General features: G+C 40.4%; 1 protein-coding gene across 3 annotated transcripts; it reads right to left on the reverse strand.

The window, feature by feature from the left end:
- Positions 1–1,178: 1,178 nt before the first annotated feature.
- vmhc (ventricular myosin heavy chain) lies at positions 1,179–14,197 on the reverse strand. Of its 3 annotated transcripts, none has more exons than XM_020710644.2 (39): positions 14,131–14,197; positions 13,852–13,897; positions 13,488–13,690; positions 12,725–12,868; positions 11,771–11,927; positions 11,661–11,688; positions 11,480–11,582; positions 11,230–11,322; positions 11,085–11,148; positions 10,156–10,254; positions 9,963–10,066; positions 9,688–9,826; positions 9,500–9,618; positions 9,244–9,393; positions 8,974–9,144; positions 8,584–8,893; positions 8,409–8,488; positions 8,120–8,325; positions 7,919–8,042; positions 7,678–7,814; positions 7,332–7,587; positions 7,021–7,263; positions 6,759–6,935; positions 6,536–6,681; positions 6,378–6,468; positions 5,908–6,297; positions 5,610–5,736; positions 5,415–5,533; positions 5,139–5,335; positions 4,873–5,056; positions 4,623–4,788; positions 4,087–4,211; positions 3,650–3,958; positions 3,359–3,562; positions 2,981–3,277; positions 2,792–2,896; positions 2,614–2,709; positions 2,401–2,535; positions 1,179–1,311 (listed from the first exon to the last, which is right to left on the reverse strand). In XM_020710644.2, exons 3-39 carry the CDS (start codon positions 13,686–13,688, stop codon positions 1,291–1,293), a joined length of 5,817 nt encoding a protein of 1,938 aa, XP_020566303.1. In that variant the 5' UTR covers positions 13,689–13,690; positions 13,852–13,897; positions 14,131–14,197; the 3' UTR covers positions 1,179–1,290. The 3 variants fall into 3 exon arrangements, with proteins under 3 accessions (XP_020566303.1, XP_011484921.1, NP_001170944.1); XM_011486619.2 differs by having other exon boundaries at positions 1,179–1,314; positions 14,131–14,196; NM_001177473.1 differs by lacking the exons at positions 13,852–13,897; positions 14,131–14,197 and having other exon boundaries at positions 1,291–1,311; positions 13,488–13,688.
- Positions 14,198–14,700: the final 503 nt, after the last annotated feature.

Raw genomic sequence — 14,700 nt, forward strand, 5'->3', positions numbered from 1 at the left:
TGACCAGCTGCAAGTGATTATGTGTGGATTTATGCTGAGCCTAAAAAATGAGCACTGGTTTATTATTGACCTTGACTACCAGACTCTTGTGATTTCATTCTTTCTATTTTAGGATACAGAGATTTCTTTATATCACCCTTTTAACCTTTGACTGTTTCCAAGGTTTTCCGTTCAGGCTTTAAGCCACCATCGGTACCTCTTCTTCATCAATCACAAAAGAAAATGGCGTCCTCAACACCCTTTACTTTGGTTAGCACCATCTGTTTTACATTGATATGTTGGAGAAAATTAATCCGATGAGCATTTTCTGTCTTTTTACAAAACTGTGTTGTGCCCTTTCAAATCGCTGGAACTACTACAGTATAGGTGATTATTGAATTCAAAACTTCTCCTAAAGTAAGAGAAACATTTGTTTAAAAAATGTACTGAAATGAAAAGTAATCTTCTAAATGCCTACTTGAGTAAGAGTGGGAAAATGGGTAATGAATGAAAAAGTTACTCAAGTACAGCTTCATTTGATTTAATTCATACTCAAAAAGTTATGGAATCATAAAAATAAAGGCTTTTGAGTCCATTGTAGAATATACAAACAGTAAAATCATATTTTGAAATCAACAAAATAAAAAGAAATATCCCATTGTGTGCAGTCCTTCACTGATGTGTAGAGTAAAATAGGAATGTCTGATTCATAACTGGATTGAGGGACTGAATGAACAATTATTGCCATCAATGAGGCTATTGATTTGATTGATTTATCTGTGCCAAAATGTGCCAATACTGTTATATCTACTAAATGTACTTCAATTAAAAATAATATATTTAGCATTGTAGCTTGCTTTTACTGAAAAAAAGCAAAGAAAACACCCGATTACAGCCAATAAGAGTGTCAATATTTTTCTATTTTTCATTTTAGATATACTCAAATAAAATTTAAAATCTGAAGTTTTTACAAGAAGTTACTTAACCCCTTGAGAACTAAGCTAATATTTAAGCAAACCCTCTACACACATTTACTCACAGGGCCCCAGTTAAGCACAATTAACTACCGTGATAATTTGTTATGTCCACGCATTTCTCAAGAGATCAAGTGAAGTAAGTGGTAAGCACTGTATATACAGATCATAATTTTTGTAAAGTTCATGATACTACTTGTGACCCAAAAAAAAGAAGACTGTAACTTTTTGCAGCATTTTCTAAGTGATTTTATTAGCACTAAAGGTTGTGAGCAATAATAAGGAAGGAAATCCAAAGTTCACAGCAGGCAGAAGTGTTTCTGGAGGCTCCAAAGCTTCACTCTTCTTCAAACCCTTTCTGCTGCAGCCCAGGAAGGTGGAGAGACAAAAAGGAAACAGCTGATTAGTCATCAGATCAGCATTACTTCAGTTGCAAATTAATTTAACTGTTGACATAGATAAACTGGAGAATTCTTGACAAATATTCTTAATTTTTTATGCTTTTTTTTTTTTTTTTTTTTGCTATTTCCTAATGACAACTACACAATGATGAAACTGAACTTCTCCTGATCGGCACTAAATCCATTACAAACAGCATCCAGAACTTCTCCATTCTCTATGAAACTCCTCCATTTCCCCCCTCCCCTCAGGTTAAGAGTCCTTAACTTCACACATCAATAGCATCACCCGGTCTGCCTATTTCCACCTTCGCAGCATCCGTCGTCTTCGCCCCTCTCTCAGTCCTCATTCCACTGCCGTCCTGGTGCAGAGTCTTGTCATTTCTCGCCCGGATCACTGCAACTCCCTTCTTTTTGGTTTACCACAAAAAACTCTACGAAAACTACAACATGTTCAAAACTCAGCTGCCAGAATAATCACTCAAACACCTTCCATCCAACACATCACACCTGTTCTGCAGCATCAATCTCACATCAAACTATATTCAAAATACTTCTTCTGACTTTTAAATCCATCCACAACCTTGCCCCCCTCATATCTATCAGGTCTTGTTCATGTCGCCACACCCACCCGTACCCTCATATCTTCCTCCTCCCTTCATCTGGATGTCCTCACTGCTCACCTCGTCACTATGGAGAGCAGAGCATTCAGCTGCTCTGCCCCCCGGCTCTGGCGCTCACTACCTCCTGACCTCAGAAACATTGGCTCTCTCTCACAATTCACAAAGAAACTAAAAACTCACCTTTTCCAACTTGCATATTTCCCCCCATAACTTGTTATTCCTGGCCTATTTTAAATGTATATTTCATTGTACATTTTATTGCTTTTATTTTCATTTTAAATTTTATGTACGGCGACCTTGGGTTCCTAGAAAGGCGCCTAACAAATAAAATGTATTATTATTACATGAACAGTGTGTCAAATGCCAGGGGAGGGGGGCAGTATGTGTCTGATTTTGTGCATCTGCTGCAGAGTGCATGCCACCAACCTTTGACCCCACATCGCGGCTCTTGACTCTTAGCTTATTGACCTGAGACTCGGCGATGTCTGCTCTCTCCTCAGCCTCATCAAGCTCATGTTGAAGCTTGCGGAACTTTGAGAGATGGACATTAGCCTGTTCCTCCTGATTAAAGAAAGTTTAAGTCAATTTAATAAATCGTTGACAGGAAATATTCATGGCTTGGTGCATTTCTACACTTACGGCCTCTTCAGCAGCTCTTTTGTAGGCTTTAACCTTTAGCTGCAGCTTGTCTATCAGATCTTGCAGTCGAGCAATGTTCTTTCGATCTTCCTCAGTCTATGGAAAGATGAGACAAAGACTTTTTTATGCTGCATTAAATCACCAGATGAAAGTTTAGAGAAGGCAGAATGTCTCAAACCTGGTAGGTAAGCTCCTTGATGCGGCGCTCATATTTACGGATACCTTTCACAGTCTCACTGCTTTTCTTCTGCTCCAGTTCCACCTCGTTTTCTAGCTCCCTCACCTGGTAAATGGCATTTTGCCTGATTTTTTTTAAACCAAACGTATATCAACAGAGACTGGGATCCTAGAGAGAATAAACACTCACCCTGGCCTCAAGCTTCTGCACCTGCTTCTTTCCTCCCTTCATGGCGATCTGCTCAGCTTCATCCAGACGGTGCTGCAGGTCTTTGATGGTTTGTTCCATGTTCTTCTTCATGCGCTCCAGGTGAGCGCTGGTGTCCTGCTCTTTCTTCAGTTCCTCTGCCATCATGGCGGCATCAGTGATGGCCTTTTTGGCCTTCTCTTCAGCATTCCTGCACTCCTGCACTGCATCTTCAACCTCTGTTTGAAGCTGCACTGTATCAGACTCCAGCTTCTTCTTCTGGTTTATCAGCCCTGTGTTCTGTTTTTAGTGAATAGAGAAAATACTTTTGCCTGAAAGCAGTTTTAGAAACTAAAAGCACATTAAAAGATAGGCACAGACCTGTGAGTGCAGCAGCTGCACCCTCTCACTGACATCCAGCAGCTCTTGCTCGGCCAGTTTGCGGCTCCTCTCAGTTTGCTCCAGAGCAGCTCTCAGCTCCTCCAGTTCAGCCTGAAGCAGGGTGTTTCGTCTCTCAACGATGGCCATGTTCTCCCTAAGATCATCATTGCCCTTTGAAGACTCATCCAGCTGAATCTGACAATCCTTTGAAGAAAATAAAATTTCCTAAATATTATAAACAGTTCAAACTAAATCATCCTCAGGAAGTGATTCTTACATGCTCCATCTTACCTTCAGATGGGCATGAATAGACTTCAGCTGTTTCTGGGCTTCAGCTGCCTGCCTGTTGGCTTGGCTGAGCTGGATCTCCATCTCGTTGAGGTCTCCCTCCATCTTCTTTTTAATACGAAGAGCTTCATTCCTGCTGCGGCACTCTGCCTCCAGAGAACTCTGCAGGGTGTCAATGGTCCTCTGCATGTTCCTCTTGCTCTGCTCCATCTCCTCATCTTTCTCAGACAATTTCCGCTCCATTTCTGCTTTGATCTGGTTAAACTCAAGCTGGGTTCTCAAAATCTTACTCTCTTCATGCTCAAGGGATCCCTTGAATGGACATCATTAATTTATTTTTTTTACCTGTGTTTTCTCGGTTCCACAGAACATGAATTTTCATTTTAGCCTATTTTTAATAAAAGTATGAAGTACCTCAATAAATTATGTATCAGTCTTACCTCTGCCTCCTCGAGGGCAGACTGGATTTCACTTTTTTCTTGCTCCAGCTGCTTACGAACCTTCTCCAGCTCATGAAGGGTTTTTCCGCCTTCACCAAGTTGCTCGGTTAGGTCAGATATTTCCTCTGTGTGTAAGCATACAAGAGTTGGGGTCCAACCAAAAAAATGTATGTAAGAACCGGATACATTTTTTTTCATCAGAGCTAAAAAGTCCAAATCATTACAGCTTATTTATACGAATATTTTTGGAAAATTATTAATTGAATAGTTTTTGACTTTATCACTTGTTGGCTTCAGGAAGGTCTCTTGTTGTTTCACCACTGCTTGATGGAATATATTTAAAGTCCTAAATATCTTCTAATAAAATTAAAGATGCAGCCAGAATCTTTGTGAACTCATGTAATTGTTGTGTGTGAAGTTTTTTCATGTGGATTGTCTCATCCCACTCTGGAATAAGAATAACTGTTGTGATTTTCTGATTTAGTTCTCACGTTGTCCACTGGAACCTGAGCAAAAGTACAATCACTTAATCAAACCTTGTAGGTTCTTATTCTCCCTCTTCAAGGTCTCCAGATGTTCTAGGGCCTCTTCATAGGAGTTCTTCAGTTTGAAGAGCTCAGTGCTCAGAGATCTAGCTTCCTTCTGGGAGCTTTCTAGCTCACATTGAGATTCTTCATACTTTTGTTTCCACTCTGCCAAGACCTAGTTGGAATAAAAGAAAAATTGAATTTGCTACATTGACTTATTTGTTTATTAGTTTCTACCTTTTAATACTTTGCCACGTACCCTGTCAAAGTTCCTCTGCTTTTTGTCAAGAGTGGCAGCCACCGCGTTTGACCTCTCCACATCCACCATGAGATCTTCAATCTCATTCTGCAGTCTGTGTTTGGTCTTCTCCAAGGAGGAACATTTAGCATTCACTGCTTCAACAGCTTCCTCAGCCTCCTGCAGACGCTGAGCCAGCTTCTTCCTATTTTGTATAAGAACGTATTAAAAGGTGACGTCCTTTGGATCATTGCTGGGTTCTTTACCATCAGTTGTGTTTGTCTTACTTGGCTTCTTCCAGTTCCTCAGTCCTCTGGATGGCGTCAGTTTCGTACTTGGTTCTCCACTGAGCCACCTCGGAGTTGGCTTTGGACATGCTGCGCTGCAGCTCAGCCTTGGCCTCCTGCTCCTCCTCATACTGCTCCCTGAGGAGGTCACAGTCATGACGAGCTGACTGCACAGCATGGGCTAAGGCGTTCTTGGCCTAGATGCACAAATACAGCATTACTAATACTTTAAAACAACTTTGTCTGGGACAATAATCTTTCCATGAAGTATCTCACTTTTATTTCTTCCTCTAGTTGTCTTTTTAAATCTTCAAGCTGTTGATTGTAGGAATTCTTCCCTCTGGTCAGTTGAGAAATAAGAGATTCTTTCTCCTCCATTTGTCTGGAAAGCTCATCTTTAGAAGACAATTTTTGTTTTTAAACTTTGTAACAGCTTGTATCAAACATAGTTTAGGTTCCAAGAAGACTAACCGTTCTCAGCCTGAAGTTTGGCCTTCTGAGTGGTGAAATCATTAAGGGACCTTTGATATTCATCACATTTGTTCCTGTACTCATTCATTTGATCTTCCAAAGTTCTGCATGTCTTTTCCAAGAAAGTCTTTAGAAAAAATGTCAAAGGTTCCCAGTCATTTATCCATTTAAAATATTTGTTTTACATCAGTTAAAATACATTCATGTATTAAACCTTCATTAGACTTCACACTTCATTAAAATTTTTAACCACTGTTTATATATAAATTTGACATCCTTTCTTCAGGCTGTCACATACCTTAGACTTTACAATATGTTCCATGTTGGAAACCACATCATCCAGCTCCAGTTTGAGTTCACTCTTCTCCTTCTCCAGTTTCTGCTTGACTCTCTGCAGGTTGTCAATCTGCTCTCCCAGGTCAGCCACACTGTCTGCTTGCTTCTTCCTGAGTGTAGCAGCAGTGGCTTCATGCTGCAGAGTGGCCTCCTCAAGGTCTCTGCGGAGTTTCTGGAACTCGGCCTCCCTCTTCTTGTTCATCTCGATCTGAGCAGCTGTGGCTCCTCCAGCCTCCTCCAGCCTCTCACTGATCTCCTCCAGCTCCCGAGCCAAGTCTGCTCTTTGCTTCTCCACTTTGGCTCGAGCAGCTCGCTCGGCCTCCAGTTCTTCCTCCAGCTCCTCTACACGGGCCTTGCATTACAGCAAATAGATTTGATATTTAAGTACGTTAAAGAACTTTTTTTTAAAAATATTTTTATTTCAGAATTTACCTGCAACTCTTTGAGCTTTTTCTGGAGTTGAGCAATGATAGACTGTTCATCCTCAATTTTGCTATTTAGCTGGCTGATCTCAAAGTCTTTCCTGCAAGAAACAGTCTCATTAGGGAGAAAGAACATTGGTATGACAATAGTATTTCAACAAATTTTACTTTTTCAGGCGCTCCTCCAGTTGTTGCTTGTCGTTTTCTAGATCCATGACACTTTCTTGGGCCAACTTCAGGTCCCCCTCAAGCTTCCTCTTTGCTCTTTCAAGGTCCATTCGAATCTTTTTCTCTTGTTCAAGGGACCCTTCAAGCTGTGAGCAAATGCAGTCCATTTTATTACCTATGAATCATTTATCTATTTAAAATAATCACAGATTTATATTCTTACATCGTCCACTTGTTGCTCCAGCTTGGCCTTTAGCTTGGTCAGAGTGTTGACTTTGTCTTCTTCACTCTGCAGGTCATCCAGCGTTTGCTGATGAGCTTCTTGTAAAGCTTTCTTCTCCTTGGTAAGCTTGGCGATGATATCATCCAAAGCAGCCATCTCCTCTGTCAGGTTCTTTACCTGTTACGTGGATAACACTCTTAATCCTGCGTATGGGTGAAACCAAGAGTTTGTTTATCTTCTTGTTTTAAGGAAGAAAATAAACCTTGTTCTCAGTGGCGTGTTTTTCCTTCTCCACTTTAGCCAGAGTTAGCTCCAGATCATCAATGTCCTTCTTTAACTCGGAGCACTCATCTTCCAGCTTCCTCTTCTTTGCAGTCAGTTCAGCATTCATCTCCTCTTCATCTTCCAATCTTTCCGACAGCTCTTTGGCTTTTGCCTCCAGCTGAATTTTGTTTTTGATCAGCCCCTCACATCGCTCCTCTGCATCACAGAGATTATCTTGTTCCTGCCAAACATTAATTTCGTTATAAAGCATGTCATTACCATGTTCAAATGAAACTATGATGTTCTTACAGCTTGGACTTGGAGTTGCAGGTCGTTCTTCTCTTGGAGAAGGGAGACCATTTTTTCCTCTAGTTCCTTTCTACGAGCTTCAGATTTTGCATAAGCCTCTTTGAGCTTCAGGAATTCTTCCTTCATATTGGCCATCTCTTTCTCTGCTTCTGCAGATCTTAACAGGGGTTTGATCTTGAAGAACAGCTTCATCCAGGGCCAATTCTTGACCCCCATGAAGGATCGGATGTTCCACTGAATCACTAACAAAGCATCTCTGGAATGATTCAAAATTAATTAAGAGGTTTATTCAAAAAACGGTTAACTGTGATGCATAGGGACATATTCAAATTAAAGTAATAATAACCTGCGTTCTACCATCTTCTGATACTCAATTCGTGACAGCAGACCACGAGACCTAGCTTGAATGGCCGTAATAATTTTAGATAGCCGCTCATCTCTCATTTCTTCTAGGAGACCCAGCAATCCAGCTTTGAAAAACACCTTTAAACAGCAGCAATGTTTATGATTAGGGTTCTTTTTATTTGCATATATCCTCTCAAGTTACCCATTTGTATCTGTGACGGTGTATAAATGATTTTTGATACCTTGGTGTGACCAAACTTGTACTGGCTGTGATCAACATCCAAAGACCCAAGAAGTTTCTCTGCTCCCTTCCTGCTGTCAATGAACTGACCCTCAGGGATGGCAGCTGGATTCAGGATGCGATATCTGTAAAAGCAAAAAATGATCAAGCCACGGCATCATGCATCTCAGATTTCATAGCCTTTATTATTAAACTGAGAAACCTCTGCTTGAAATCCCCATAGAGGATCCTGTTTGGGAAGCCCTTTCTGCAGATCCTGATGCCTTCCAGCACGCCGTTACAGCGCAGCTGGTGCATCACCAGAGGGTTCTCCATGGCCCCAGGAGTCTTGGTCTCATTGGGGATGATGCAGCGCACAAAGTGAGGGTGGGTGGACCGCAGGTTGGTCATCAGCTTGTTCAAGTTTTCCTTTTGTACGATAATTTAAATGGTCATGTTTAGATTTTTAAAAATAGTGTGGGCTGAAATGATCAGCAGGGCAATACACATACCCTATGCAGAGCTGAGACCGTCTGAAATGATGATCCTTTCTTCTTCTTCTCCTTTTTACCCTCAGATGCTTCACCCAACACTTTTGAAGCAATGTTACATGTTAAGACCACACAGAAAGCTATGCACATTCAATTAAATTAAAAGATTTTAGTCAAATGTAGTTGCTTTTAATACCTAAATCAGCTCCTGCATAATTTGCAAACAGGATAGCAAGCAGTTTTAGAGTGGATTTTTGGTACAATCCAACCACAGTCTCATTCAGAGGATCCTTGTTCTTCACCAGCCAGTTGTTGATGTTATAATCAACAGTTCCTGCATAATGAACCAGGGAAAAATGGGCCTCTGGTTTTCCTTTGACAACTCTGGGTTTCTGAAAGTTGTTGGATTTCCCCAGGTGGTTGTCATAAAGCTTAGCTTTAAAGGTGGCATCACTGGCTTTCGGGAACATGCACTCCTCTTCAAGGATGGACATGATACCCATGGGCTGAGGGGACAGAAACATATACTTAAAAATGATCAAAATTCTTACCCTGTTTAAGGAGTTTTTGCAGTAAAACCTCTCACCTTTTCAATCAGGTCTATACAGGCCTGGAGATCCATACCAAAATCAATGAAGGTCCATTCAATTCCTTCTTTCTTGTACTCTTCTTGCTCCAGCACAAACATGTGATGGTTGAAAAACTGTTGCAGTTTTTCATTGGTAAAGTTGATGCACAGCTGCTCAAAGGTGTTGAACTAACGAACAATAAACATACATGTATAAATACTTATCAATCAACTCATCAATATGTCTTCAAGAGATGTGGTTTTCAATTTATGATCAAAATGACTCACATCAAAAATCTCAAATCCAGCAATGTCCAGCACTCCAATGAAGTACTGTCGGGGCTGCTTGGTTTCAAGTGACTGGTTGATTCTTATGACCATCCACAGGAACATCTTCTCATAAACAGCTTTAGACAGAGCTCCAATGGCGTAGTTCACCTGTGGAGTACACATACCACTCATCCAGAAGGACATAACTATTACGTTTTAGTGAATCAAGGACCTCTATGAATAACAGCATGAAGTTGAAAAAAAAAATTCTCACCTGGTTAACACTCTGTCCCTTGGTGACCCACTCATTTCCTACTTTGACCCTTGGGTGACAGAGACCTTTGATCAGGTCTGCAGAGTTCAGGCCCATCAGATAAGCTGCTTTGTCAGCATCTGAAGGCAGGAGTATTCATTGAAATGCTGTGAGTTGATTTTAAATTGCAAGCAGGAGCTTCGTTTTACCTTCAGTTCCATCTGCTTCTGCTTGCTCCTCACGAGGCCTCTGCTTGAATTTCATGTTTCCATAATGCATGATGGCACCAGTGAGCTTGTAAACAGAGTTTTTCTCCTCTTGAGTAAATCCCAACACATCAAAGGCACTCTGTACGTTAAAACAGAACATTTTTCTGCATTTAGTAAAGACTGCTTAAGCTTTATTGAAAACTGATCACTCTGAAACATATTTGTCATTCTGATTGATTTTCTGACAAGTGAAGAAATGAGAGTTAGAGGCTGACATCTGTTGCCATTAGTTCTTCTGCATCATCTATGGAAGGCACTTGGGTTTCTCCCTGAGAGATGAAGAAATAGTCGTATGGATTATTTGTTATCAGCAGCATCTCTGCAGGACACAGAAAGACAAACAGAATTGGAATTCCAGCAGATGCATATGCAATGAAAAGATGGTTGTAAACTTTTCTGTTTACTAACCCAGAAGTTCTGGCTTCTTGTTGGACAAAATCTGGTAGAAAATGTGGTAATCTCTTTCAGCCTTGAGCTGGCAGACCACACGAGACTTTTCCAGAAGGTCTAATGCATTAAAAGAAAATTCAGTTCAATTTTAGTCATCAAATACAAAATCAATTAATTATAATACATAAATTATTATAAATTAAATAGCAGATTAAATAAATATTTAATTTTTAAAGTGGCATCAATGTCACCTTTTAAAAACATCTGGGCACTAAAGTTTCTCTGAGATTTTCTTTTTTTAAACTTTCATTGACATTTTTTTTCTGACATATGTAACGGCATTTTAGCCCCTATGTTCATTCAATAAAAATTAAAGTAAGATAATCTTTGATCTATTTTAAACCCTTCCCATTGGTCTTTTAATTAGGATTATACCATTTTTAACCTAAATCCTAAAAGCTGTGTCATTTTCTAGGATATAGTTTTTGCAGAGCAACAGTAGCCTCTGAGTTGTGGCATGGAGTGAGCCTTCCTTCATTTCCCATCATCCCTTTGTTTACACTCTCTCCCGCTAGCTTACAGCCCCTCACAACCCCAAACTAACATTAGCGGTGCAACAAAGATGGCAAGCATATGTAAATTCTGCGTAACAGCCACAGGTTTTTGCCAATGCCTTATTTTTTCGTCAGCTACTGATTCACAACTATTTGAATGAAAAAATATTCATAAATGCAATTATAAGCCTACGGTTATTTATATGTATCCTCCATCATCATAAATATGCCACAAGAACATGCTGAAAACACCATTTTCCTCAGAGTGGGCCTTTAAAATGTTTTTTTTCACACATTTGTAATAATATTAGCAAAATAATAAAACAGCTGCAAAAACATCCTTTCATAGTTAATGGTCCATCTGAGTGATGTGAAAGTTGTGTTTGTTCTCACATGTTTCAATGTCAGCTGAGGCAACCTTTCCTCTGGTATCAAAGTGGATTCGAATGAATTTTCCCTGAAAGAATATAAAGATGTAACATTCTATTTGTGGGGAATCTTTGTGCAAGAATCTTTTCAAAGAGGTAACCGAACACACAAATCTGGAAGAGTTGTCATTCCTAATGGTCTTGGCGTTCCCAAAAGCCTCCAGAGCGGGGTTAGCCTGGATGATTTGATCCTCCAGTGTGCCCTGTCACACATGAGCAGTGGTGAAAGAAGAGAAACTAAGGAACTACTGAAATGACCAAATTTTCTTTTGCATTACCAAGGTTTAAACGACAGCGTCTGTGTCACAATAATCAGAATATTTAAAGCCATTGATCCATTATCAAACGATTCTGTCATACCTTGTCTTTAGCAGTATCTTTTTTGTTGCTTCCAGCTGCAATACTTGCAAAATACTGGATGACTCTCTTGGTGTTGACAGTCTTTCCTGCACCAGATTCTCCACTGTTATTAAAAAGTTTCAGATGAATCCAAACATTGCATTTCTACATAAGGGTTATGATGGTGTATGTTTATACTTACGTGATCAGAATTGACTGGTTTTCCCGATCTACCAAAAGAAAACATTTTAGACTTGAAAAAATGGCCTAACTTAAAAAATATCCTTTTGTATTCTGTCAGTAGTGAATTACCTGAGAGCATGTACTGGTATGCGCTATCAGAGATGGAGAAAATGTGAGGAGGAGCTTCACTCCTCTTTTTTCCTCGATAAGCAAGGACCACCTCCTGGTTGTAGACTGGCAGCCACTTGTAGGGGTTGACAGTCACACAGAACAGCCCGGAGTAGGTCTGAAAACACACAAACAGCAATAACATTGTTCCAGGCTTTGGTCATTTAGAGCAGTGGTCCACTGCCTCAGAACCATGGACTGGTACCGGTCCAAGGGACACGTGGCACCAGGCCCCAGACAGAAAAAAAATGCATGCACTAACTTTAAATATTTCCATTTTGCTAATTTTCTGATACTGATGGAAGTTTTTTTGGAAGACTACTGGATTTTGTTCACCACATGTGTCTGTCTCGACTCGTCGCGTGACTTTAAGCAGCTGCTCTGACTGCTAAGTTAAAAGTCCAAAGCTAACTAAAAACAAAAACCTGACTTTGATCCGTCATTTCATGATGGCAACCTAGAGTTAGCCTCATCAGCGTTTCGCCCACAAAAACAAACGACATCTAAACTTTTGCAAGGCATGGATGTCCATATAAAAGGAAAGTGTGTTGACGATCACCGCTAGCTCAGTGAATCAAGTGGGTTTGTGTGTTAGCCTGGGGGTGGTACTGGCAGTGCAGACTATTCCTGGAAGGGGCTGTTCTCACTTATCAACATTAGTTTGTTAGAATCCATTCATTTTTGTGGATTGGGAGGGGCTGGTGCTCAGAGAGCAGGTTTCTATGGGGAATACTCTAAAATACATGAATGGATCAAAATACCTTTTTCTGAGTTTCTTTTTTGCAGCTATAGACCCTTTAAAGGCAGAGCCTCTCAACAAGTTTAGAAATACTCTGCTCAGCTTACACATGTTGAATGTGTAATGCTGTGCTTTTACCAACAATGCTTTTGTCAGTTAACTGACCGCATACTCACATAGATCATCCATGCCGCATAACGCTCTTTGAGGTTGAACAGCACAGCTGGTTCATGGAGGAAGGTCAGCATGGCCATGTCTTCAATCTTGTCAAACTTTGGTGGATTCTGCTGAAGAATGTCTGAGTCTTTGACAGTCACAGTCTGGGGAGAGGAGAAACAAATGCAAAATGTGGGCACATTACTATATGTAAAAATAATGGCAGGACTGAACGAGTCTGAAGCAGAGATCAAATTTTTATTTGCCTCCAACAGAAGCCTCCAGTTTCTGTTAACTTTTAAGGGTAAAGTTTATCTTCTTCCTCTGTAGAATATCTGCAGCTGGTTCAAAATAGTAGCCCCCATATACACATTTTATTTTTTTTTGCTTTAATTCAAACTTTTAACTATTTGTTATCCTTGATTAAAGCAACCGCGATGGGCTGACAACCGGACTGCTGTGTAAACCACCTTCTCCAACAGTGACTCTGATGGGCTCCAGCAATCCCAACACCCAAAAAGGAATAAAACCGGTTTAGAAAATGGATGGATGCATTAAAGCAAAATGTATATATTTGCAATTACGTTTTGTGTATTTATAAAGTGTCGCTTTAAATTCAAGGTCTTCAATTCAAGGAAACCCCTCAAGATAGTTATCTTACTCTTTCCAAATAACACCAACAAGGCAAAACTGCCATAACTGTACATTGGTAATCTCCTACACGAGATTGAACAACTTTCTGTGTAAAACCCAAAGCATAAATGACAAATCGTGAAGACTCACCTTCCCATTCTGAGTTTCCACTGTGACCTTGTCTCCATCCCTGCTGGTGATGGTTCCCTTTACAAACTCCTCCACCGGATCCGGAACAAAACACTCCTTCTTGATGTCAAAGAGCCGCGTGGAGGCCTCCATGCGTTCCTTGTCTGACTTCCGCAGGTACGGTGCGGCCGCACCATACACGGACATCTCAGCATCCCCCATGGCTGCTTTTACCCACAAACACAGACAAATACAGTATATGTTGATGAACAACTTTTTTTTTTCATTTTTGTTTAAATGTGTTCAGAAGCATCCACGGGAATTGATAGCTTGACAAGAACTACATATGAAACTTTATCGCAAACTTTAATAAAAATCTGTTTACCAATGTGATGCTGTAAGAACAAGGGAGCTTAGACTTTGGAATCCACCTGCATATAAGACAAATAATTGGTTAAACTTTGTTGATTAAAGTACTTTGGCGGATGAACATGTCATTCCCTGCTCTCAAATCTGTTTGGCAAAGTAAAAGGTAAAACGTTTGAGAAGTCATTCCAGCAGTTTAGTAAAAAATCATGTAAGCCCAAATCTAAGCGTCCAGAGATTAAATATTGAAAGTGAGAAGTGCAGCAAATATTGCACAGACTAAACAGTTCAGACTTACAGAATCCAGGGGAAGAGAGAGCAGCTTGTTAGACCTGCAATGAAGGCAAGGATCAAATATATAACCCCAGATAACCTGCCTTACACGGCCAAGGACACCACCCTGACCCCAAGCAAACACACAGTAACGCCCTCTCTTGTGATAGGGTTCATTTTGGCTCAGTGGCTGCCCTCCCTGCTCCTTTGTCTTTGCCTCTCACTTCCAAAGGATGTGATTTTTTGGGAGCAGTGCCAGGAACTTTTTACTCCATAATTCTGTGACTCGCCCATGCATACCCGCTCTATCTGTTGTGCCACACTTTTTCCTTGCCATTCCACGTGCTGCATTCCTTTTTTCCAAATTGTGGAGTGGTCGACAGAAACCAGACCCAAAGAGGCGACGTTTAGCAAGTGGGATTGAGACAGAAATGCTAAAAACAAAAAACACATTTTTAAGCTTTTATAATGCTTGGAGTCGTTTAGATTCATCACAATTTATGGCTGGAAAATAGATTTAACAGCAAAGCTCCTCTGAGTAACCCGTTTCTAAATGTGTCTGAGGGTGTTTTTCCTTTTGATTCTGCTTCAAATG

Source organism: Oryzias latipes, chromosome 17, assembly GCF_002234675.1.
Source record: "Oryzias latipes chromosome 17, ASM223467v1".
NCBI classification, from domain to species: domain Eukaryota; kingdom Metazoa; phylum Chordata; class Actinopteri; order Beloniformes; family Adrianichthyidae; genus Oryzias; species Oryzias latipes.

What these genes read in the sequence shown, in the direction of transcription:
- vmhc (XM_011486619.2), bottom strand. Translation starts at nt 13,688, where the DNA reads ATGGGGGATGCTGAGATGTCCGTGTATGGTGCGGCCGCACCGTACCTG. An exon ending in AACTAGAGGAAGAAATAAAA is followed by an intron (nt 5,336 to 5,414) that starts GTGAGATACTTC and finishes TTGTGCATCTAG; the next exon opens with GCCAAGAACGCCTTAGCCCA. An exon ending in CTGCCCTCGAGGAGGCAGAG is followed by an intron (nt 3,959 to 4,086) that starts GTAAGACTGATA and finishes TGTCCATTCAAG; the next exon opens with GGATCCCTTGAGCATGAAGA.